At 41.1% G+C, this 23,936-nt stretch overlaps 1 protein-coding gene across 1 annotated transcript in view; it reads right to left on the bottom strand.

Moving 5' to 3' along the window:
* Positions 1-1,492: 1,492 nt before the first annotated feature.
* The window catches only part of RNF150 (ring finger protein 150), a 115,631-nt gene continuing 93,187 nt past the window's right edge, over positions 1,493-23,936 (bottom strand). Inside the window, exon 7 of the mRNA XM_032108686.1 lies at positions 1,493-1,909. Coding sequence (XP_031964577.1) covers positions 1,791-1,909 — 119 coding nt within the window. The 3' untranslated portion in view covers positions 1,493-1,790. The remainder of the gene's footprint in view (positions 1,910-23,936) is intronic.

Genomic DNA, 23,936 nt, shown 5'->3' with positions numbered 1-23,936 from the left:
ATGGAGAATATTTTTTCCTTCCTTCTGTACTAAAGAAGCAAATCAGACAAAATTTTAGGGATCGTTCTAAACACATTTGTTCCTGAATAAAATCTAACAAACACAAATTTTTGCTGGAAGCTGGTTTTCACATTTAACAAGTAAATCCACAAGGAGATTAAATGCAGCAAGAGCCCCAACAGTTGCATTTTTAGATGCTGCCATGACACTGCCAAGTCAAAATGTTTGACCTCTGCATGAAATTTCAATGTAAGATGAATTGTTGATTCTCTGGATTGACTCAGGAGGCAGTAATGTGATTCAAATCATCTGACTCTCAACAGAAACCATGTACTCTTGTGTAACAGTAAGCTACTTCACAGTTCAGTATTTTGACTGAAAAACCAAATCATGCACTGAACAACTAACAATGAGCTCTCACCTGGAAAGCAGAGCTCAGGATAAACTAAATTATTATGTCAGGTCATTATTATTTAGGTGTTTTGATTTATGTTAGTTCTTTTATTTTCAAATTCCCTCCCCAAATTCCCTCCCCAATATATTTTGGTGTACGTATCTGTATACAAATTGCAAATATTCTGTTATTTTTCTGTCAACGTTGACAGGGACTCTGGAGGGCAGCAAACCACCTGAACTCTTGTGTTAGGTAACAAGCAGACAGAAACTGCTGTCAAAATGTAAGAAATGAAACACACTAAGGGAAAAAGACCCAAAGCAAACCAGGAATTAAACATTTCAAACGGCTGCCTCTTGCTCCATTAGCAATTTCTGACACTGATAGCAGCATCTCCAGATCCTTTGTAAGAATACTGTCACCCACTTAACGCAGAACTGTTAATAAGCAGCCTCTGGAAACCTCTCAGATGCTCCTTTAGCCCACTGATCTGGTTTTGGTCTGTAAAATTAAGAAAAAACCTGATGTTATACTAGATCTTTTTTTCCAGCTAGTGAATTGTCATTTGAAAGAAGGCCACTAATGTACTGACAACTGCTAATAGCATAAAATACAGGACAGGACTACATGGACGGAGTGACGCTTTAAGCTTTTCTTTCTCTCCTTCACACTGTACAATACTTGTCTAGAACAGAGCCCTAAGTAAAAGACAAACTAATGCAGTTTTAACCCAAATTTCTGCTAACTCAGAGCTCTCTTACAAGTAAAGGCCTTCAGAATATACCATTTCCAAGCCTTGCAATTAATGAAAGCAGGCTTAATATTAATGCAGGGTGCTGGTGCATCATCCTTCTGAAGCCAGCCACATTTACTTCATGCAGAAACAACAAGGCAATGATAAATCCTGGTAAGATCATGAAGTGACCAGTGAACGGGAATTCAGATTTCTGGATTGAACTCTTGAAAAAGCTGGGGTCAGTCAATAAAAACAGAGTGTTCATCCATAACACACTGTAAACAAACAAACAAAATAAACATATGCCTTTTCAAAAGAACTCAACAAACATTTGATTGAACAAGTGTAGAAAACACTCAAGCTGTCATTTCAGTTGCATGTTTATGAGCCCCTGAAGAGTTCCATGACTGCTCTCAAGCACGTGGGTAAACCGGAAGTGTGCATATCTCATGTGAACCAAACGAAGGTGTGTAGATGATGAAACCGCATCCAGGCAGACACAACTGTTGCTATTGCTTTTCATGACCATCTCAGTATGGAGTGTGCAGGAGTGACAGTGCTCTGGAGGCATGTGCATGACTGGTCCAAATCCTAGAAGGCTGACTCGGTCCCTACCTGTGACCTTCCCCTGTCATTTAGTGTTGGATCTCTGTTTCTTTTTCAAGATTTCACCTCTTCACAGTCTTGATCAGTGGAAAGCTCCACATCGGACAGTCCAACCTCCATTGCCATAATCAATGAAATATCTGAATCACTGCTGACTGCTGGCTCCTGTTCATCTGTGAGGGTAGAAAAGACAGGAAAAGGTCATGTCTTTCTGTTAATGTATTACTAAGTTTTAGTTCTGCAGGTGGAACCCACAGGTCTCTCTACCTCTGAGGTTGTGATTAGATTCCAAACCGTGCTCTTACTCAGTATCTGTCTAAAACACTTCAAAAATATCACAAAATTCAAGCCATTCATAGTGAAAAACAGGATGAAAAGGATCCTGGATGGGTAACGATTTCTTATCTTAATCCTCCCAGGGCTTTTCATTCACGTCCTTCATGAACTTCTTCCCACCACCAGAGAAATTCCCTCCCTTTTTACTTCATCAACCTGGCATCATCCTACTCTCCCCACAAAGACGGCAAGTTAAGGACAAAGCCACAGGCATCTGGTGGAGCAACTCAGTCATCAGGAAAACATTCCTAACAGGAAAAAATCTGCCCAAACCCTCATTAAGTGACAGAATCTCAGAGGACATTTTTAAGAGGGCAGTAGTCTAATGTCTGGAAGTAGCAACGTGGGAATTGGACCAGGACAAAACAAATCCAGGACTTTAGACCAGGCTACCTGCCTTCTCAAGTGGCTTCTCTCATCCTCTTCTAGTCTCTTTAAATTTATTCCTTACTCTGATTTGAAGATATTTTGCAGGTTCTTGATTCAGGCCAAAGGGATCTACCTTAATGCACCATGACCCCAAATACACTAAGAGTTGTGTTACTGACTTCTGCCAAACTGCAAATCACATCAAAACTACAAGCATAGGAAGAGCAACTTGTTTTTGTTTTGATCCCACAGCACCTACCATGTGTGTATTTAGCAGCAAATAAAGCCAACAGATTTTAAAGGACTAAAAGCTAATTTTCTTCCAAGAACAATCAGGAGAAGCAAAGCACACTAGGGAGATTTTCAAAGGCACAAAACCCTCACAGGAGGCTGAGTCCTGAGAGAAAAATTTGACGGTTCATATTTTCAAGTGGTTTAATTACAATGATGGTATTTATACTGTAACAATACAATGTATTTAAATCTGTGGCAGTTTTTTCTTTACATATTTTTCAGACAATAGAAGCAGAGCCTGATTGATGCTAAAAAGTCTAGAAGTTGAATATCTAAGAATTAGTAAGTAAGAAACATGACAGAAGAGCCAAGAAAATAACTCCTCACAGTTTAATTATTCACTTGAAGCTAAGTGAGCACAATTAGTCACCTCTCAAGAGCATCATGATTTTTAAACCTTTTATAGAAAACACCCCCACATGTGTTTACTTGTGCTGGGATTAGACCTCATGTTCTGTGGAGAAAGCTTGAATGGGTCTGCATTATTTCAACTGAAAGAGTCAGTGTTTTCCTTCGCAATTCTTCCCAGTTTTCACCCTGGATTATTTTTATACTTTCTTGATTGCAAGATAAATAATTAATGCACACATCTTTACATCTCTTTCTTTTCTTGCCCTTTCAATATGACATTAGTAAACATTTCAAGGCTTTGCTTCTGACTATAAATGTTTCCACTGGAGGTGGAGGAAGTATTTACAAGCTGAATGATACAACCTCTGCAGACTTCAGTGGGCTTCAATGACATTGAACCTTTAGGTGAACTGCTAGATCCTAGAGCACATCAGAACATCTCATATACCTCCAACACCTAAAGCATAATCTTTAGTGCTAACAGCTCCCTGAGCCAGAATAATGTGGTTTCAGACCACTGGATTATTTATCTTCCTCTATAATTAATAGAATTCTTAAGAACAATGAAAATTATGCTTAACAGCAAGTTTATTTTTGCAAGACAGAGTTCCTAAGGCTTAGCCATGTTGAACAGCCACTTGGAGCACTCTTGAGAGCAGAAGTGTTTTCCATCTGACCTAGCTGTGCAGAAGAAAAGGACTGGCTGAATGGTGACAGCCAGATGCATGCTGAAGAGGCAGGCAAAGCTGCCAACACCAAATGTCAGAGCATCAAACAAGCAGTGTTTAATAGTGCTGAAATGTTATTTCAAGAATTGTTGTTTCTTCCAGGGTTGCACAGCAGAAAAAAATCTCAGCTGAGTTCAAGACAGGCAGATAGAACAAGACCAGATTTGCAGCTCACCTACCTAATGTCTGATGGAGGTACAGCAGCACCCACTCTCCAAACCAGCAAACTCGAGTTTTACATTACTAATCCTATAAAATTATTCAAATTCTTGGATTTTAGTCTTTGCAAAGTGTGGGCTTTGTTGTTTGTCTTCTTTGGAACTGAAGTGCAGGTCAGCAGGAACAAGGAACAAAGGAAAGATCCTAAAAACACCCATGCCTACGCTCTGGCATTGCTTTTCCAGCACTGTGATAATGCCTAGAAACAGGAGCACTCCACCTTCCTTGCTTGCTACCAGTGCAGCCGTTCAAAATCCTAAAGTTACAGCTTTGGCAGAGTCGGGAGAACAACTCGGACATCACCATCCTTTACACCTTCCCTTTCAGAGAAGCACTGACATTTCCTTGGAAGCTGTAGGCAACATAAAGAAATTAATGCATCCCTCAGCATTACCTGCTGGCTCCTGTAAACAGGAGTCCTACTGCTGACCCCAAAACACAGAGAATGAAACTCTGGGAGGCTGCAGAAGTTACACCAGACACGGATCAGCTGTAGGTAACTGGCTGCAAGGTCTACAAACTGCCTCACTGTGGCTCCCCCACACAACACAGGCTTGCCAGACTGTGCTGGTTTGTTTTGTTGGGTTTTTCTTCGGCTGGCTGCTCAGTAACACAAGCCAGCACAGTTACTGCTACTTGTTAAAGGTAAGCAAACCTCAACTACGTTGCAAATGCCAGGAGCTTAGCCTGCATTTTGCATCCCTGCCTTTTAGATCCTATTTACAATGACAAAGCTTTTACAATCACACAGCTTCTACAGAAGATGCCTGACTCATTGTTAACAACCTTTATGAGACTTTTGCAAATTTTTTGTAATTTTTTGCTGTTTTTAAAGCCCTGAAGTCAGATGAGGATCTCAACTTTCAGTGAAGATCTCAGCTTTCACTTAAAAATAAATGAAGCTTAAGAGGCAAAAAGGAAACAGAATTTAAAAAATTAAATCTCTAATTTCTAGACAGATTTTATGCTGGAATATCTGACTTGTGATTTTAGATACTTGAGATTGGCAACCCTGTCTAACCACACACACTATAATACTTCCACTGTGTTTTACAGCACTTCCTGCCACAGGCAGAAAGCCTTTTTCTTAATGAAGTGAAAGGCACATCCCAAGCTGCTTTCCAGCCGGAGTGTTAGTGCCTACAGCAGGGAACTGTAGACCTCCCTCCCACATTCCTCTCATGTCAGTGAAACATAATACACCACAGCACACTGCCTGTCCAGAAAGACTTTTTCCACTCGTATTTCCTGACACACATTTGTTTGAGAGGTGAAATTAACCAAACTCGTTCTCTAGCCATTATTATTTTAAGTCAATTACACTAGCACTGGAAGAGTATCACCACGTAGATTTGGAAGTAGCCTACATAAAGGTGGTACAGCCCTTACTTCTTGAAAACTGCATCAAGTGATGCTTACATTTGAATATTACTGCAATCAAACAAGGATGAAAATAGCTAAGTACACTGATGCTTTGTAAAACAGTAAGATTGCACATTAGTAATAGTTATCTACTGCTGCTGCTATTCGCAACCATTGGTGTAAGTCTGTAGCTGTTATACACTAATAAATATTCTGAAAGACATTCCTAAGAATTTGATACTGTTTGCAAGAGGCTTGGGAGGGACCTAAGCATTTAACAGTGAGTGAAAAGTGCATTTACAAACCCATTCCTCTGCCAATCATACAGGCATGGGCACCAGCTGAGATATACTTGCAATGACCCACTCAAGCGTGAGAAACAAGCCGATGAAACTCTGGTGGACTTTGCACTCATGGGGGCCTCACTTCTGCTCACCACTGTGCTCCTTCCAAGGAGGCCATATCCCATACTGTCCTTTGATGTCCCTAGGACACAGACAATGCCATGGGGCTCTCCTAAAATTGCTCTGGCTTGCCTCAGAGGCTGAGATTTCCCCCAAGCTCACCAAGCTGTAAAGGCTGTAAAACCCTGTAACTGGGCTAAAACGTCCAAAAGCAATTTGCATCAAGGAAATCAGCAGAAAAATGAGACCACACTAAAATGTTAACAACAAAAGCTTCTCAGCATTAAATATATATAAAGTTTGTCTATGATGGCACTTTTTTCCTTCTCCGGACCTTTGGGTAACTCTCTGCTATTACACCCGTTTGAGAATAAGCAGAGAAGTACTGCTACTCATTTCACATCCTCACTGTGGTGAAATACACCTTCTTTCAGAACTCTTCAGTTTGTGAAGACAGATTTAAACAAAGATATGAACCTCCCAGTGTTAGTTATGCTCCCAGATCTAGACAAGTATCTAAAATGCAGGCATTACCATAAACCTCATTCCAGTCTGGGGCTCACTTCTTCTAAGAAAACATTCAGATGTGTCTAAAAGGATTTTGCTTCGTAAGAAACCAGAAATGTGACCATCTCCTACAGCTTTGAGGACCTGATCAGAAAATATATCCAAAGTCATTAGAAGCATTGATATGGGATCTTTATCAAAGCACAATCTGCTCAGCTTGAAACCACAGAAGAATATCAATGCAAGCAGTGCTATTCAGATTTTGTTTCCAGTATCAGAACAACCAGGACACAATTAATCACATTTGATTCATGAGAAAGAGAGAGACATATCTAGAGGCCTCTAGTTTTTTTTGTCTGCCTAAGAATGCACTTCATCATGACAGAGTTTATTGTTACCTCCTAATGCAGCCTTGCCACTGCATCACTTTGCTGTTCATGGTTTAAGAGGAAGAGCATCTTATGAAATTACTACCTCAAATGGCAACTCTTTCCACAACAATACCAGTTAAATTTATCACTAAGACCCCTTCTTTTAAAAACATTACTGATTGTTAAAATAATTCTCAAATTAATCATCCCATTCTTCTCCTTGGATCATTTTACAAGTCTCAAATTTCTTCCATATAATCTTGAGAATTGTAACACTTTAGAACGGGTAAAAACTGCACTAACATAACATAAAGTAAAATACATGTTAAAAATGCCTATAAAATCTCTAATGCAAAAGAAACAGTGGTGATATATCTGAGGAGAAAGGGTTATAAAACCCCTTCTTACTAATGCAGTCCTTCTGTACACAGAGGCTAATAAAATGGATGACTAAGTTTGGCTGGCTACAATTGAGAACAGAGCACTGGGGAATATTTTATTGCTGTTCCCTAGCATCAGAGGGAGATTTATCTGAGCAGCAAAGGGAACAAGTACTTGAATGTGGTAACTGCTTTTGGAAGGAAAGGTTAGAGTCTTTTTTGTAAATAACAAGCCAGAGCTCTTTGAATGTACTAATGACAACAGAGCTTCTTCCAGGAGGTAAAGCAGATGATGTCTGAAACATTTTGCAAAGAATACCCAGACACCAGCACACAGGGAAAGAACCACATGCTATGACCTGGCAAGATAAATTCAAGACGACACTTCAAAAATATCTTTACCTGCACCAAACCCTTAAGTGGTTGAGAGATGTGGTAGATGGGTCTGGATATGACATAAAACACTAGAGACTCTCCCAAAGTAAACTTGTCTTTTTTTTCTTACTACTGAATAAAAAGGCAACAAAATTTCTTTCTTTAATCTTTTACTAGGATATGTGGTTTGGGAGAACATACAGCATCTCTTAATGGAAAATAGACAAAGACATAGTTCCTTGTCTTCAAACATCCTGCAGTATGAAGGGCTAACATCATCATCATCATCTGGAAATCACACCCCAGTATCTCAAGCCAAGCATCAAAATGGAGAATTTATTTGTAATATAACTAATTTTCTGAAGCGTAAATTTGGAGCATGTTGTACTTAAGCAATAAACTTTAACACCAGTTACCTGAGAAGACACCTTGTGCTTTGGCAAGACCAATAAACTCATTTTCAGAGAGAGCGCAGAAAATATCAGCACCCAAATGCTTTCTCCAAAAGAAAGAAAAAAAATCCGTCCAAATAAGGATATATAACACAGGGAGCAGACAGCAAACACATTTGCAGAAAGCTGAGCAAAATAAGGGAAGAACACATACCAGATGTTATTGTATGGAAGCAGTTGGGCCCAACTGGCTGGAAAAGTAAAACTTTTTTTTTCCATTGTGTTATATATATATATGTCTATCTTTAATGAGCATATACTAAATCCTTGGGATTTTACCCAGGAATCAGAACACTCAGCCTTTGAAATGCACAGCACATATTAACATTATCGTAGAAATCAACACTTTGGAGATCAGTCTCCTCGCTGTGAGAGACTGGCTGACATTTTGGGAACTTTTGATCAACTGTCTTAGTGGGGAGCTGCCAACCCTGTCTGTGATACAACAAACATGCCTCTGCCAGGTATGACACAAGAAAATCTAGTATTTTTGCTTTCAGTATAATTTCCTCTTTGTCCTTACTCTCATGTGTAACAGGCTCATCATACTCCTGCCCTGGGACCAGCAGGGAAACTCCTTCTGTGGCCTAGATCCTGCAACATCATTTTCTCTTTACATGACTAGTCTTTCCTCTTTCCCACTCTAAACTCAGTCAAAATTTGGTCACAAAGATTACCAGAACAGTCAGTGGAGCCATCACACTGTCTCTTGCACTTCATGCTCTTGGATCAGCTCATCCCCATATTCAAGGTCCTTCACAGTTTATCTGCACATCTGGTCTTCACAGAATCATAGAGAGGCTTGGGTTGGAAGGGACCTTAAAGATCATCTAGTTCCAGCCCCATGCTGTAAGCAGGGATGCCACCTAACAGATTTTATTCACTACAAAGTGTTTTATTCCATCTTTGACCCCATTCCTCAGTCCCACACTCTCCTCATTTCACCAACAGACAAGAACCACTCTACTTCCTTCAAAACGGGGCATCCAGCCTCTTAAACCTTTGCAAAGCTGCCTATCCTTTCTCCCTCCAGGCCTTCCCACTGTCTAGAAGGAGAGAGGGACAGTGGGATGCTGCTGCACACCCTCCTTTACTGTTCACCACTGGCCATCCTCAGTGCCCAAATACTGCACCAGGTGCACCTCTGGTCAGGACATCATGTTCTCCTGATCCCACAGGAAGTTTCATAAATAAATGTGAAAGTATTTCATTCAATGTACCAACTGGTGCAAATTATTATTATTTAGAACATGCAAAATTATTCGTGTACTTGACTGAAAATCAGAAAGTGACATCTCCAATAAGAAGGGAAAAGATTAAAAACCACTGAAGCACAGGGCTGCAAGTACATGACAGTTTTGATTCTCAAGTTCCTTAGCTGCCTTTGGTAATATATTATTGCATTCAACACCTGCAAGCTGTCCCTGCTGTAACCATGCTGTTATACGTCTAAAACATCAGGTGTGGTACGGGGACTATTTACTTGGTTTTCTTAGCCGATGCTGAATGACCAGGACTCCTTGGTGTTACTGCAAAACAATGAGCATGAAGTGATAAAGTTACAGAAAAATCATGCTTTGTCATGTTAATGGTGTGTACGGGATTTTGCAAGGACTATCCCAGTAGCCAAGGTGAGATGTGGAGAGATAAACACCCTTTGAGCAGTGAGCAAACACCTTTAGTCACATTGCCAGCCATTCAAAACTCTGAGGGGACAGCAGGTGTGAGACAAAAGCAGAGCTAAATGCTGTATCTACTAGTGTGTGTTGTACAACACATAGCCTATTGGTAGGCTGGCAGAATAAAGAGACTTTTACATCCAAACAGTATAATCCCAAGATTTAATCCTGTGCATCTCAGCTTCCATGGGCTATCCTGGGGACTGCTACTGTGACTGAACCTTCTTATCTATATTTTAAAAACCTGTGTCAGGAGAGTGCTCTGCTTCTAGCAAGCCTGAAAAAAGGAAATAACAGCCTCACTCAGATACTGGATTGAATGAGCAAGAGTGTAATGGTGAGAGAAATTTCAGTTCTCGTGTTCCTTAGTGTAGTGGTTTGGTCCAAAATACTCATTACTGTTTACTAACTAAGGAACATCAGGAAGAACATCCTTTGAAGGGGTGATTTAGAGATGAACCGGCCAACACCAAGCAAGTCCCTCAGAGCAATCATGCTGCAGAGGTATCGCAAGACTCCCCAGCTGGATACAATATCAAACCAGAAGACTCAATGTAAGACAGTGGTTTCCAAAACCTTTTTCTCTGGTCTGATCATGCTGCAGAGCTGTGACCTCTCCTTGGGGAGCTCCATGGCAGAAAGCAGCTGCACAAAGCCAGCTGAGATTTCTCCTCCTCAGGACTGCAGGGAAATGCAAGAAAGCATTTGGTGCCCGGAAGAGCAACCTATCATGGACATAGAATGAGACTAGGACATGGAAGAAGACATGCAGCTTTTTATAGGATGATAGAAACTTCTCACTCCTTCAAGTCATGTACAAGGTGGCTACTAGACAGTAAAAATCCACACAGGAGAATTAATTCTGAGAACTTGATGTAAAACATAAGACTGCTGTGACAAACAACCCCCCCATATTTCTGCCTAATCACTATGAACTGCTTCCTCAATTACAAGTATGCACACAGCTATAACAGGGAACAGCTTGCCTCAAAGACAACTCCTGTTTATTTTTGAATGAGGGGGTTGGAAAAGCTCGCATAAGTCTGCCTGAGTTTGTCTGTCATAGCAGCATGTGCGTGATTTTCCAATCTGTCTCTTTAAATACCTCCTACTGCGTAAGCTCTCAAAAACCCCAGGTCACCAGAAAAGCGTGCATATATTAGAGGATTTAATGAGCAAATACACAAGGAGGTGGCTGAAGAGCTCAGCAGTGGTGGAATTACTTGAATGAAGTGTGTGTGCATCTCCTCTCCCTCTCTCTCACACATGATCATGACTTCCTATCCAATGCTGCTAACACTGAGCTCCACCTGAGATGCCAAGAAGGATAAAGGGGCAAGTCATTAACCCAGAACTTTGTGGGCTTTAATTCTGTGCATGTTGGTAGGAACTCCATCCTCATGATGCACGTTGGGGACAGTGATCCTTCGCTGAAATCCAATTCCATTAGAAAAGTCCATAATAAAAATTTCACTCAGGGATGTCTTCTCATTAGATATTAAAAAAAATACATGCAGTCATGAAGCCAAAAGAGAAAAACCTCACAGGGGTGGTGGAAGAACCTGCACATCAGATAAATAATTTTTACTGTCGTCACTAGCAAAATGCAAGTTTTAACAGTTACCAACTTTCAAGTTTAATTTTTACTTTAAGGAAAGAACAGTCTTTCATTTTTGTTCAGTATAAGGAAACAACATGCCTGAGAATGGGCTTGACTCTTGCAGCAGCAGCTCCATTGCCTGAAGCAGGGCACAGCTGTAGGGCCACTGTGCCTGACAAATCAGAGCAGATTAGGACAGCATTCCATCCACACACCCTTCAGTATCCTCCACACTACCCAAGCACTGCCCACAAACACCAGACATGTTGTTTCATGTGCAGAGACCCTAACATTGTATATCACACCTTTTTTTTTTACCCTCTGACACCTCACAATGAAATCAGTGTCCCTCCCACCAGCTCACACATGTGGACTTGCAGAATTTGACCATTTATAGTCTCCTGCCTCATGCTCACAGGACTGTCAGGTACATGTCCCCAAAAACCTGGGAGACATTGGACCAAAGTACACTGCTTAGGCTAAAGATTAATTCTTGCAAGTCCATAAAAACAGAGAATACTTGACAGAAACAGCACAACAACTTAGAGAAAATATGTTCTTCAACCCTACAAGACTGTCTAACCTGATTTGATTTGGACAGCTTAGTTATATATTTTGTCACAGGACATGGCTTATCTACTTGCTGTAGCTCAAGAGACAAAGATTGAGTTAAGTATTATTCAGCTGTAGACAAATTTGTAACATCAGAAAAAACCCCCCAGAATCATGGTGCCTCAGCAATTTCTCAATGACTCTCTAAAAAATCCTAGTTTAAAAGCAAAGAACATGCTTTTCAGTCTCCCAGACTCCATCAGGTTGTAGATGTAGTCTTTCTTGATGGTGTGGCATCAGCAATAGGACAATATTCTGCGGACAGGGCTCATGCATATATCAAAACAAAGTAAGAACCTGAACAGATCACTACAGACATACCCTATAGCTTTACTATTTCCTCTCTTTCAAGATGGGCACATAGGCAAACAGATTATAGATTGATCAATTAAATAAGAACATCCAGTTTTCCATACAGCAGAAATAATTTCTGCTGTTTATATGTCTGTTAGCAATGAAGGAAAATAACATGACAAGGTGAAGTGTCACCCCTTAATTTCATTCAAATTGCAGTTGTTTTTAAAAATAAATTGTAGGTGCTTTCAAAGCATTCCACTGATTTAAATCTCCTCCCTATGGGGTTCTTACAGTATCCATACACTTCCTCTTTGAAGCCCCTAATTAAAAATTCTGCAAGGAAGCTTTCTTTAACATCCAGTTTCACAGAATCCTTAGAGAAGGAAGTTTTAATCCTAACTGAAAACAGTGTACACTTAATTTCTAGTGCCCCCTGTTCAGGTATACTCTTGGTAGGTACTTGTATATGATCCTCCCTCATACACACACACAGAGGACAGCTCTGACCTTTACTGACCACTGACAACACTTAAGATGAGGTACTACCAACTTCTAAAGCTATCAAAAACCTTTCATTTAAAATAATTAATCTCAAATACTTCACTATTCTCAGATTTTCTTCTCTGGAGCCTTATGTGATGATGTTTTAAAACAACAGCAGGAAAAAGGGTAGACAAGTGTAGAGACCAGGCTTTGACACAGCTTCAGTGTAACAGTACCTTTAACACAGGGAGTATTACTCTGTACTTAGAGTGAAGGCTGTAGGAGACCTGCTCTGGAACGGATGTCCTGGGTAGTTGAGTCTACACTCCACAATTGTAATGGCTGCATGACACAATCCCTTTCAGATTTGCTAGTAATTAGCAACATTCATTACACCAGCTACTTCACTGATCTCTGTGCCAGTGCAGAACTGCAGATGGGTGGCAGCTAAAAGCCCTAATACCTGGTTTTCAAGAGCCCTTCATGCAACACTGAACCACAGAGATTTAATTTTTTTTTTTCAACATCCTACAGTGACAGATGAGTTCAGTTGCTAACTCTGCTTTCTCTTAAACCTCACAAGGCTATCAAACCTTGCAACACATTTTATATTCCAGTGTAACTATGCAGCTTTTGAACAGCTTTATTCCAGATCTGATCTTCCCTGCAGCCTACTCAATAGTTTCACTATCAGTAATATACCTACAGCTGTGACCAGCTCTCTGATTGAGAAGTATTACAGCTGGTAATGGGGTCCGAGGCTGCGACCCAGGAAGAGATGACCGGTCCAGGGAGATGGTCCCAAAAGGAATCGCCTTCCCGAGGTCCGGTGTCTTCCTCTCAGCTGCTGGCAGAGGGGCCCTTGCAGAGACTGTCAGCTCTTTAGTGATTATCAGCTCGTGATTCCAGCTCAGCTCTGCAGGGCAGCCTCCAGGCCAAACCAGACCAGAGAGAGACAAGAAGGCTCGTGTGGCTGGTTCTGCACGAAGGTAGCTTTATTGTGGGTTCCCTCCGGCGAAGGGGAGGGCCAGGGACGAGCTCTCTCTCCCAAGGGGCTAGAGGGAGCTTGCCTTTATAGGGATACAGGGGATCAGTAGGGGACCAATGGATTACAGAGGATCTGGGACAGACCAATGGGTTACAGAATGATCTGCATAGTGTCTCCCAAAGGATTGGGGGTCTACCTTTCCTCGCCATGACCCAAAAGTAGTTGCCTTTCCAGGGAGTCCTGCTGGGAGATTGCTCAATCTCCTTATCTCAGCAGACACCCCTCCAGGGCAGTGGCTGGGCATACCCCATAGAGAAGCAAATCCAACTAAGACCCCCAACAGCAAAATGTTAACTTTTATACCTAGAAGTTTGTAACTTCTCACTATTTGGATAGTCTGTGTACTGAGAAGGTCTTTGTGTGCCACTAGGTCTGTGGGTCAGCCTTTTGCAGGGGGTGCAAATTACTCAGACTGCTGCTGGCATTTATGGATTGGCAGGTAGGGGATGACATTGTCAGCTGATATAATCTATAAATCTCATATAACTGGGATGGAGTACTAGGAGTACTAGATTTCTGCAGTCCAAAACAGCCCATAGTTTCCATCAGAAACATCGCTGCAAGGACTTCCTGAAAACTTAAGCAAAACCCCCTGATTTAATTGGTCCAGGCGTAGTTGTTTTTATGCGAAACATGTCTCTTTTCATTAGTTTAGAAAAAATAAACCCCCCCCAAACTCAGAGATTATAGCAAAACCTTTCCTTTTGGAAAAGTAAACCTTTCTGATGTCCTTTGCATCTTCTTTAGATTGCTTCCACAGTTTACTTAGAGGATTAAGCAATATTTTTTACCTAATCAAAAGCATTCCACAGGCAAGAAAAATAAGCACATTTAAAACCCATCACTAGCACATGAAATGAGGACTAAAATATGACTAGGAGGTGTACAGAACCACTGTTTGTTTGGAACGGAGATGTCCAAAACATTACTTGTGTCTTGTGGCAGGGCTAGTGCACCAGATGAAATTCTAACAAGCTTGTCTGTGTACATTAATGCACACTCACAGAGAACACATGAGTACAGAACAACAATCAAAAAAAGCTCTCATAAAGGAAGAGGTCAACTGTTTATCTTGTATGTTCATTTTCAAAAACTTAAATCAGTTGATGCCAATCACCTTTTAACTGGAACACTCTTTTGACAATCCTGCAATAGCTCAGCATTTTTTTTCCCATTAAAAATAAAACTGATGTGCCAGGCCAGGCCTGCTACATTCAAATTTTCTCTGAAAAAAATTTATGAAAATAGCTTTATGTAAAGAAGAAAAAAAAGACAATCAGCCTTTACAACAACTGAAACCAAACTGAAAATTTCAATTTAAAGAGTTTAAACTAATTTAATGTGAGTCTTCTTCTGATCCTGTGTCTCCTTCCTGCCTGCCTCCCTTTCTGTCCAAAATGAGCCCGTATTAAAAAGAACAGCAGTTTTTCTTGACCTAAGATCTGAAACCAAGATTTTTGTCTCTCCAGCCTAAAGCAAAAGTGCACACACACTCCCTCTTCATTTACCTACCTTCTTTTGCTTCCTTGCTCATGGTTCACACAAGTAACATGACAAAAAAACGTGAGTTTCATTTACTGGATTGCAAAATGCTGGGTGTGCCAAAACCCAGAGAGGGGCCCAGGACAACAAGCAGCAAAACTAACACTGAAGAGGGAACTCAATCTCACGTAGAGGCCACTAAAGCTGCCTAAAGGGCACCTGAGGATAACTTCTCACTTGCCAAGAGCCCTTGGAGGCCTGGGTCTGGCTGGTAGGAAATCCTGCAGGGACATCAACAGAAACTGGTTTTAGGCTATATAAATCCAGGGCCGTTAAGCATTTTCTTTCAAGTAAGCCTCCAGTCACAATGTACTTTCAACTGAACAACTTCTGGCATCAGAAAATCCCCTCCAAACCCCAGCTTTTACCAGGGATGCTTGCTGAAACACTCATGGGAACGTGAGAAAGGCCAAACCCAGGACATCCATTTTCAGAGTTTCTTAGAGCAGTGGATGGGAAAGGTCAATTTAAGTTTCAACAAACTGCAGCTGGAATTTTACTAGAAAATATGTTCATTAGGTCACTTGGCCACCACCACTAGCATCAAGATCTCACTACCACTCTACATGTGAAACTCAAGTTGAAACAGAGTAATTTTAAAACACTGCTTCTCTGCATGAAAACCTTTTGTCTCTGTTTCAATTTTTTAAGTTAATAAATACTCCAGTTCCACCTTCTTTTGTGTTCTGAGCATTCACACTCCTTGGAGAGGCAGAAGAAATAGTCATTACCCTATATACCGATACCTCCCTAGAAAAATAAAAGTAACAAAACCACTCCAAAAACCTGGAAACCAATCATGTAACTTAAAAAAATGTAAATGTCTCTGCACTGTTCATTATTGTTTCCCTTAGATACACTACGGTAAAGTTAGAGTCAAAACTCTGTGACATTAAGTTCAGTTTTAACCCCATTTGTCATTCCTTTTTATTCAAGTTTCTTCACTTTCCACTCCTCTCATCGAAAAGTGGTAGTTTCCAGAAGGTTCCCAAGCAGTTCCAGAACAAGTTAGACCCCAGGAGCCTTTAGAAAACAAAATATTAAAATATTGGTGTATTTTATATCTACTCTCGAAAAAGCGCTTTTAGAAGCTGAGTAAAAATTTATAGTGAATTTTCAGTTTTTACAAGGGAAGCAGTCTTGCATCTTTCAGTCACAATCAAACAAAAACTGAAGGATTAATTTAGGAAAAAAAAAGAGACAGAAGGAATAAATTACTGCAAACAAATGTAATTGTTTCTGCCCTGTGGAATATGCAGCCATTATAGTAGTTTAACAATGCACTTTTGAGGGTGAACAATTAAAACCACAACTTTTCTGCCAAAGCTTTTCTCCAAAACTGTTTCCTTGGAAGTGCACTTTTAGGCTGCAAGTTTCTCCACAGCTGAAAGCATGTTCCATCTCCCAGAGCAGGTTGGCAGAGGGTCACTTTTCTAAAATTTCCTTCTTTAAGACTATTTTGGTCTTACAGACTGACAGCTATTCATGCGCAGAAAGACAATTTGCTGGTGCCACTACCTTTTCAAAATGCAGTTACAGGGAAGTAATGAAGTTTAGCAACACCTCAGTTGAATTCAATATCCTGTGCACTCGGGGGCAAAATCTGAAGTCAGGTTTCTCATGCATACGTGACACACCACATTTGGTGGCTGTCTCCCAAAGAAACCTTAGAAGCTGAAAACGTTGTGTTATTTAATTACCTGTGTGAGGAACTGACAGATTTTAAACCCTCTTTGTGTGATTTTTCCCCCCATACTGAGATGCTACAATTTAATAAATTTAATAAAGCTATTTCAGCTAAGTGGTTTTGATATTCCGACTTTGCCAGTGGCACCCTTATTCTATATATTTTCTATGCACTTTTTCTATAGGAGTATGTTTTTTCATTGTCTTATAGCACTATGCTACCTAGAGAGTGGAAAATAGAGCAAAAATTCACAGAGATGTCCAGGTAAGTTGTTTTGCACATTGTGTATATTAATAAATGGATTAATTATTGCCACACAACAGACCATACGTTCTTGCCTACTCCCTGAGTGCCTCAGATATATTAACATGAGTTACAATGAAAAGAACAGTCAAATGTATTGGCACTTGCAAAAGACAGCCACAATAAAAGGTCAATTTGGGTGGATATTCATTAATAAAATTACTAAAATTAATTCTGATGCTAGTGTGCACTGTGCTGAGTACAGCCTGAGTATATTCCCCAGGATATCAGCCTTGCCACTAGAGTGGCAGAGATGGCATCTAACTGGGCAAGAATATTTCCATGTGGGTCCTATTTTCAGCATCCCTAAATGTGAGGGCTTATGCATCTCTCCTGTTCCCAGGCTCTCAAGCAGGAGAAAATCCTCTAACATGTGTGCCAAAAGTTGGATATTTCCTCTTGGATATTGGGCTTGACCTGTTAACTCCTTCTCTTCCAATCATTCCCATTTTCTATAAACACTCATAAGCCAGTTTCTCCATTTGGCCTATCAGTCTCAAAGCATCAGTTTCAGGCACTATCTTTAATTCAAATTGCCCACATCCAGAACAACAGAAGGTTCAGGTACTAAGAATTTAGTGAGAAGTCTCGCTTCTAGGTGAAGTGACCTGGTTACTGTGGCAACCCTGGAGGATCCCCGAAGCACCCTTATTTCTGCAGGGGTTGGAGGAAAGTGATAGAAAAAATGAGTAGGACTTCACTAGTATTTTATGAGCAAATACCACTGATTTTTTTTTGTCTGAAATCATAGAGTTTTAGAGACTGTATATGAAAGTTTGAGCTATTGCCCCTACAGGAGTCTGGAGAAAACTTAGAGCAGAGCAGTTCTGTATGCTTCTTCCAGTCCAAACATCTCCCGCAAGACTGTTTTTCTACCACAGAAAAAACTGTCACAGTTATGTGCACACTCCACCCTCCCTTCTACTTAATCTCTTCTAAATGCAACTCTCTCATGTTTTTTGAGAAATCAGAACTGCTGGTTGCAACACAAAAACTACAAGTGTAAGCATGCACATAATCCTTTAAATTCTTGTGAGAAACCAGTCAGCTTCTTTGTGCAAATGATTCTCTTGCATGTTCACAGTCTCACAGCCTGGATAAATAAGGAGAAAACATTATGTACCAATGACTGGAAACATTTTATCAGCAGAGCTCTTGCCTGACTTCTTTCATCTGAGTTACCTTCATTATGGAGCACTATAGCAAACACACACTCATTATGAAGCAATGCAGCCAAACCAAAATACATGCAAGCAGAATCAAGAGTGACTGCTGCAGAAATGCCACTACTTTCTAAGTGCCTCAGCCTCTTGTTTTCACTCTCTAACAGGAACAGCTGCCTTTTCATTGTCTTTCCTTTCCCACTAAATTTATGAGATCTGTTTGCTTGCTGTGATCTGCTCTTACCTGTGAGGTTTCTGGAGTGGGTCCATCTCTGTGTATGTACTGACTGATTCAGCAGAGCCTAACCCTGGTAGGGGTCTCTGGGGTCTGCACAGTACAGGTGAGCACTACTTTTGCCTTGTCTATCTGAAATGACAGCAGCAACCAGAGGCACTGACCCTGGAATCCTCCCCTTCCACTGCCTGCCTTACTACAGAACCACTGCTCTGCCATACTTCTTATTTTCAGGTGCTGATCCAAGCTGGATCCTTGTACCTCCCATTTGGTTTTGTTCCTGAATTGATAAGAAAAAGATTCAGAATCAGAGTAGCACACTGTATCTTAAACAGCAACTTCCTGATCATTTCAGTGGAGGCCTTTGTGTAAAAACTGATGAGAATAAAATCTCCACAGACAATACAGATGTGAACACGAGTCCTAAATAATCAAGTCAGTTGTACGCAAGATACTGAACATCTCTTGCAAGGCAAGGCTTTCGTTGTCAAGTGTAACTCAAAGGGATCAGCTAGTATGAAGTCATCTGGTCTCTCTGCAGTTCAGATTTGTATTTTACTCTATGCTGTCAATTTTGCTTTAAAAGCTTTTTTGTTCAGTGTTTTATCCAGCTATCTGCTAAAGACAGAGGAATACAGAGAAAGATACAAGCTATGTTATCACTGGTGCCAGTCCTCAGGTCCCCTTTTCCCCTGCACACATGCAATACACGTTCAGAGAAGTTGGGAATGACACATCTAAGGACACACTGTTGTGCCAACACAGTGTGGTGGCTGGACCCTGATTGCACACCAGGAGCCCACCAAAGTCGCTCTATCCCTCTCCTCCTCTCCTGGGCAGGGCAGAGAAAATACAACAAAAGGCAAGTGGATCGAGCTAAGGACAGGGAGAGATCACTCACCAATTACCATCAGGCGCAAAAGGGACTCGACTTGGGGGAGAAATAATTAATTTAATTTATTACCAATCAAAACAGAGTAGGGTAGGGAGAAATAAATCTTAAAACCACCTTCTCTCCACCCCTCCCTTCTTCCTGGGCTTAACTTCACTCCCAAATTCTCTCCTTTTTTCCCCCTAGCATCATAGGGGGATGGGGGTTGGGGTCAGTTCACCACATTTCCTCTGTCGCTCCTTCCTTGTCAGGGGGAGGACTCCTCATACTCTTCCCCTGGGACATGGGACCACTCCCATGGGACACAGGCCTCCAAACTTCTCTAATGTACGTCCTTTCCACAGGCACAGTTTTTCACTAACTGCTCCAGCATGGGTTGCTTCCATGGAGTGCAGTCCTGAAAGTACAGGCTGCTCCAGTGTCTTGGAGCTGGCTGGCATTGGCTCCAATGGACAAATGGGAAGCCTCTGGCATCTCCTCACAAAAGCCACCCATGTAGCCACCCTGCTACCAAAACCTTCCCAAGCAAACCAAAGACATACAGTTTTTACGGGAGCACTTTTCCTTCCTTAGTTTCATTGTCATAGACAATAAATCCCTTATGTCTCTTGCATTCACTGAATATTAATAAAATGTGTATATACTCAGATATGAGCATTCAAATGAGATTTGAAGCTTCATCCTTCCTTTGCCTAGTTGTTTATTCTGATTTCTGAGCAAAACAGACAGCTGTGTAGGGTCCAGTTGTGATGGAGATAGTGTGCTTGCTTCTGGAAATAGTGTTGTGAAAGCTGGCTTTTGTGTCCCTCTCTTCTCTTGTGCTCCACATTTCTTTCCTCCTATTGTACTGGCACAACAACTTCTGGATCAGGGAACTGATCCAAATGAAACAAAACCACCAGGAAGAAATTGGTTGGCTTCTGGACTGGGCTTCCAAGGCAGCTACACAACATAAAAGCAACATGGAGGCAGGAATGTAATTTGGGACAGACAGAGGCAAGCTAAAGACTGTCGCAGACCTCAGATGTACAGGCGGACTTATAAATGGAGCTTCCACTAATGAAGGTGAACACTTTCTTCTATATCTCTTCCTAGACTCAAATATTAAGCAACCTTCATGGCATCTGCTGCCTTTTTGGGACCCTAGGTTAGTCCAGACTGCTGTGGGTGCTTACCATGCCCTTTGACTGAGCCATACCACAGCTCAGTGGGGACAATGGACATTACTGATCTGATGTCCTCATTCTTGCTCTGTACACAGTGTCAATGGACACAGAAGATGTGAAACAGAAAACAAACAAACAAATGAGATTTAAATTTCCTCCTTGATTCACAGAAGTTTTGTACATCACTTTTTGCAATTTGCTGTGTAGAAACACATTGTATTTCACTTCTCAATGTATGGAAAGGAGGAACAGATTTATAACAGAAAAACTTCCCTGTCCATTCAGAGTCTGGCAGGAGTCTGGTAGGTGTATGCAATAATCCAGAGCACATTTTTAGTGCCAGCTATGTTTCACTTGGTGACTCTTTCAAACCACCAATGCTATGTTGGTGTCAGTATTTGTCCCAAACAATCCAGGAACTCAGCTCATTGGAAGCTTCAGTCCATGATTATTACTTAGTGCAACATCCACACAAGATTTTAATAGGGCCACCAGGACTTATGTCACACGCCAGGCACATGGGAGCCAATCTGCTCAGTCTTTAACTAGGTGCCATCCGTATTCTCTCTCTGGGACAGTATTAGGACTTGTTAATGCAAGTGTTAATAACTTTCTGTACTAATTAGTATCTAGGGAGTTTTTCCACCTTCTCCTCCCCATTTATATTCTGCCTAAAAACCCCCACTATTAATAGCAAGGAGGAACAGTCAAATGGTTACAAGACAACAGTGGATCAGATTCTTATCATGCACTTTCATCCACTTCCAAAGGCTAACAGTTCTTCACAAAGACATTTTAGAAATAGACAGCTCAAAATAATTACCTGAAAAGTTATATTAATAGATTTAATGAAGAGCTATCAGAGAGATTTGAAAGGGTCCTAACAGTCATGATGAGCTGTATGTTGGCAGGGTTTTATGGAAAGAACAAAATGAGAGGCAGAAAAGGAACTGCTATTGTCTAGACTGCCCACACTGTTTACAGTGTGCCGAACTCTGTGGACTTTGCAGGTGATATGACACCTTGGGGGAAGGTTTATAGTTTTTCACACTGAAAGTCCTGCCCATGTGTGCAGTAGAATTACTTATGGATCTTCCTCCAACTACAGAGATAGTACTAGTGGGATTTCTGAGGCCCTATGCAGTGGGATGAGACATCCCACTGAATGGAATATAAAAGCTTGTCTAAATTGAAAAACTGGAAGTATTTATGAAGGGAGGGCAAAGACAGCACATTATTTACTGCAGAAATTAGTAAGTGCTTGTGGGACATAAATGACCATGGGTGCTACAAAAGAATAAAAGTGTCACCATATGTTTAGAATATCTAGCTGCCACTTTCCCAGAAAACTACCTTTTTTACCCATATCATTCAATCCCAGCTGAGCCTGACCCAAAGAATATTGCAATGGCCTCCTCAAATCCTAAATCTACCCTCTGAAGCTGGTGTAGCTCAGAGCTCCCTCAAGTTCAGATCTTAGCCAAGTCCAGCTCACACTCATATCATATGTAGAGCAGGAAATTCCACCTGCACTGAGATTTACAAAAATGTTAACATTTTGCATAACTCATTTCTAAAAATTAGGCACCACAGATTGTTATTATGCATTATGTGGAAAAAGATCCTTAGGTGGTCTTCTTTCATATGCTCTGGAGAGCTGAAAAAGTCAGAACAGTAAACTCAGCTGACATGAACTCCTATCTGTTTCACACTATTTTTCCCCCTCCACTCACCCTTTCTTTTATTTTTTCCAAAACTCCAGTTTTTCACTTTTTCCATCAATACCTTTTCAGCAACCAGTTACAGAAATATAGTACAAGATGCTATCCCAGGATCCTACACAATATCCCACCACAGAGAGAAAACAGTCACTAAGACTAAACATCAAACAGACTTTGGGCTGTGGATAAGCCCAAGTGACCTGATGAAGGCTTGGCTCTTGGTAAAAGGCAGCTGAGAGAAACTGATGGTCCATTTTTAAGTGCTCAGTGCTACTAAACAGGAGATGCTTCATTTAGCAAGGAACCCTAGGGCTTACTGCCATCCAGATGTTCATAGTACACTAGATTTCTGAGGGTCCTACAGATATCAGGAGCATGGGGAGCAAAAGAGAGGGAGAGAAGGCGAGATGTCTGCTGAGCATACAGACAGAAATAAGAAGAAATGCACTGGCTGAGTTCCAGAAATTAATATCTGACCCCACTGAAGTAAGCAGGAGCTTTGCCACCACGGAGAGAGAATTTTACCCAATGTGAACAGTATTCTGGGAATACCCTCCCTCCAGACACACTGTGGGAGGTCTTCTGGCTCTGAATAATCACTAAAACCACAGGAACAGAAATTAAGCCCAAACCAAGACAATACCAGAATGATTAATCAACAGACAAAAAAGAATGTAACAACAATGAAGAGAAAAGTGTTGCAGAAGCGGGTGGAAAGAAGGTGGCAAGTCCTTTACCTCCTGGACCACTGAACTTTGTGAGGAACAAGGAAGGATGCAAGGACTTGTGCTGGGTGCAAGAGGCCACGTCAAGTCTGCACTGGAGTCTCAGAGTCTGAACAGATTCAATAACAGGGGAGAAAAAAGTTGTAGTGCAGATTCAGCCTTGGAGTAGGCTCCTGTCACTAATACTATATAAAGAGGCCAGAACCTAGCAACTTCAGCAAAGGTTTCTAGGAGCAATCAGCATCGTCACTTACAAATTCCCAGGCAGACAGAAAGGGCACACTCAGCAAGCTCTGCAGTTGTGTAACTGAGCATTCTGGATATGAGAAATACGATAAACAGACACAATGCCTATAAAGTTCCATCTACTCTGACAGCTATGACCCAGTAATTTAGCCTACAGCTGCCCTCTGATTTAGTTAGCATGTGGATTCATAGCACAACTACATATAAGGTCCTGGATGTTCCCCTTTCACTGACTTAAGAGTTCAGGTTGCCCACAATGCCAAGTTCTACCTTTCAGACTGCCTGAATCCTCCAAATTCACATGAGGCAACTAGAGACTCAAATTCCCGTAACGGCTGGAACTCAGCCCCTAACTCCCAACCAAAGGACTCTTCTTTGCTGCAGCTCTGCTACAAAAAGAGACTAAGCGGCTTTTCTACTACAAATAGACCACTACATAGTAGTACAAACTACTACAAAATGGACCACCCTGGATGTGGTGATGACAGCAGGGAAACTCGCACATCCATCACTGACAAACATTCAAGTATTGCATTGCCCTCTAGATGAGAAATCCAGATGAAGAGTCATGTCTATATATCAATGATGAATGAATGACAGCAGCTAACTAAACGTTAAACCAGATTTCCCTGAGTGACCATATGACAACCACA

The sequence above is a fragment of the Corvus moneduloides genome, chromosome 5, assembly GCF_009650955.1.
Source record: "Corvus moneduloides isolate bCorMon1 chromosome 5, bCorMon1.pri, whole genome shotgun sequence".
In the NCBI taxonomy this organism is placed as follows: Eukaryota; Metazoa; Chordata; class Aves; order Passeriformes; family Corvidae; genus Corvus; species Corvus moneduloides.
The sequence above is the reverse complement of the archived record's forward strand: the minus strand, read 5'-3'. Positions and strand labels throughout refer to the sequence as shown.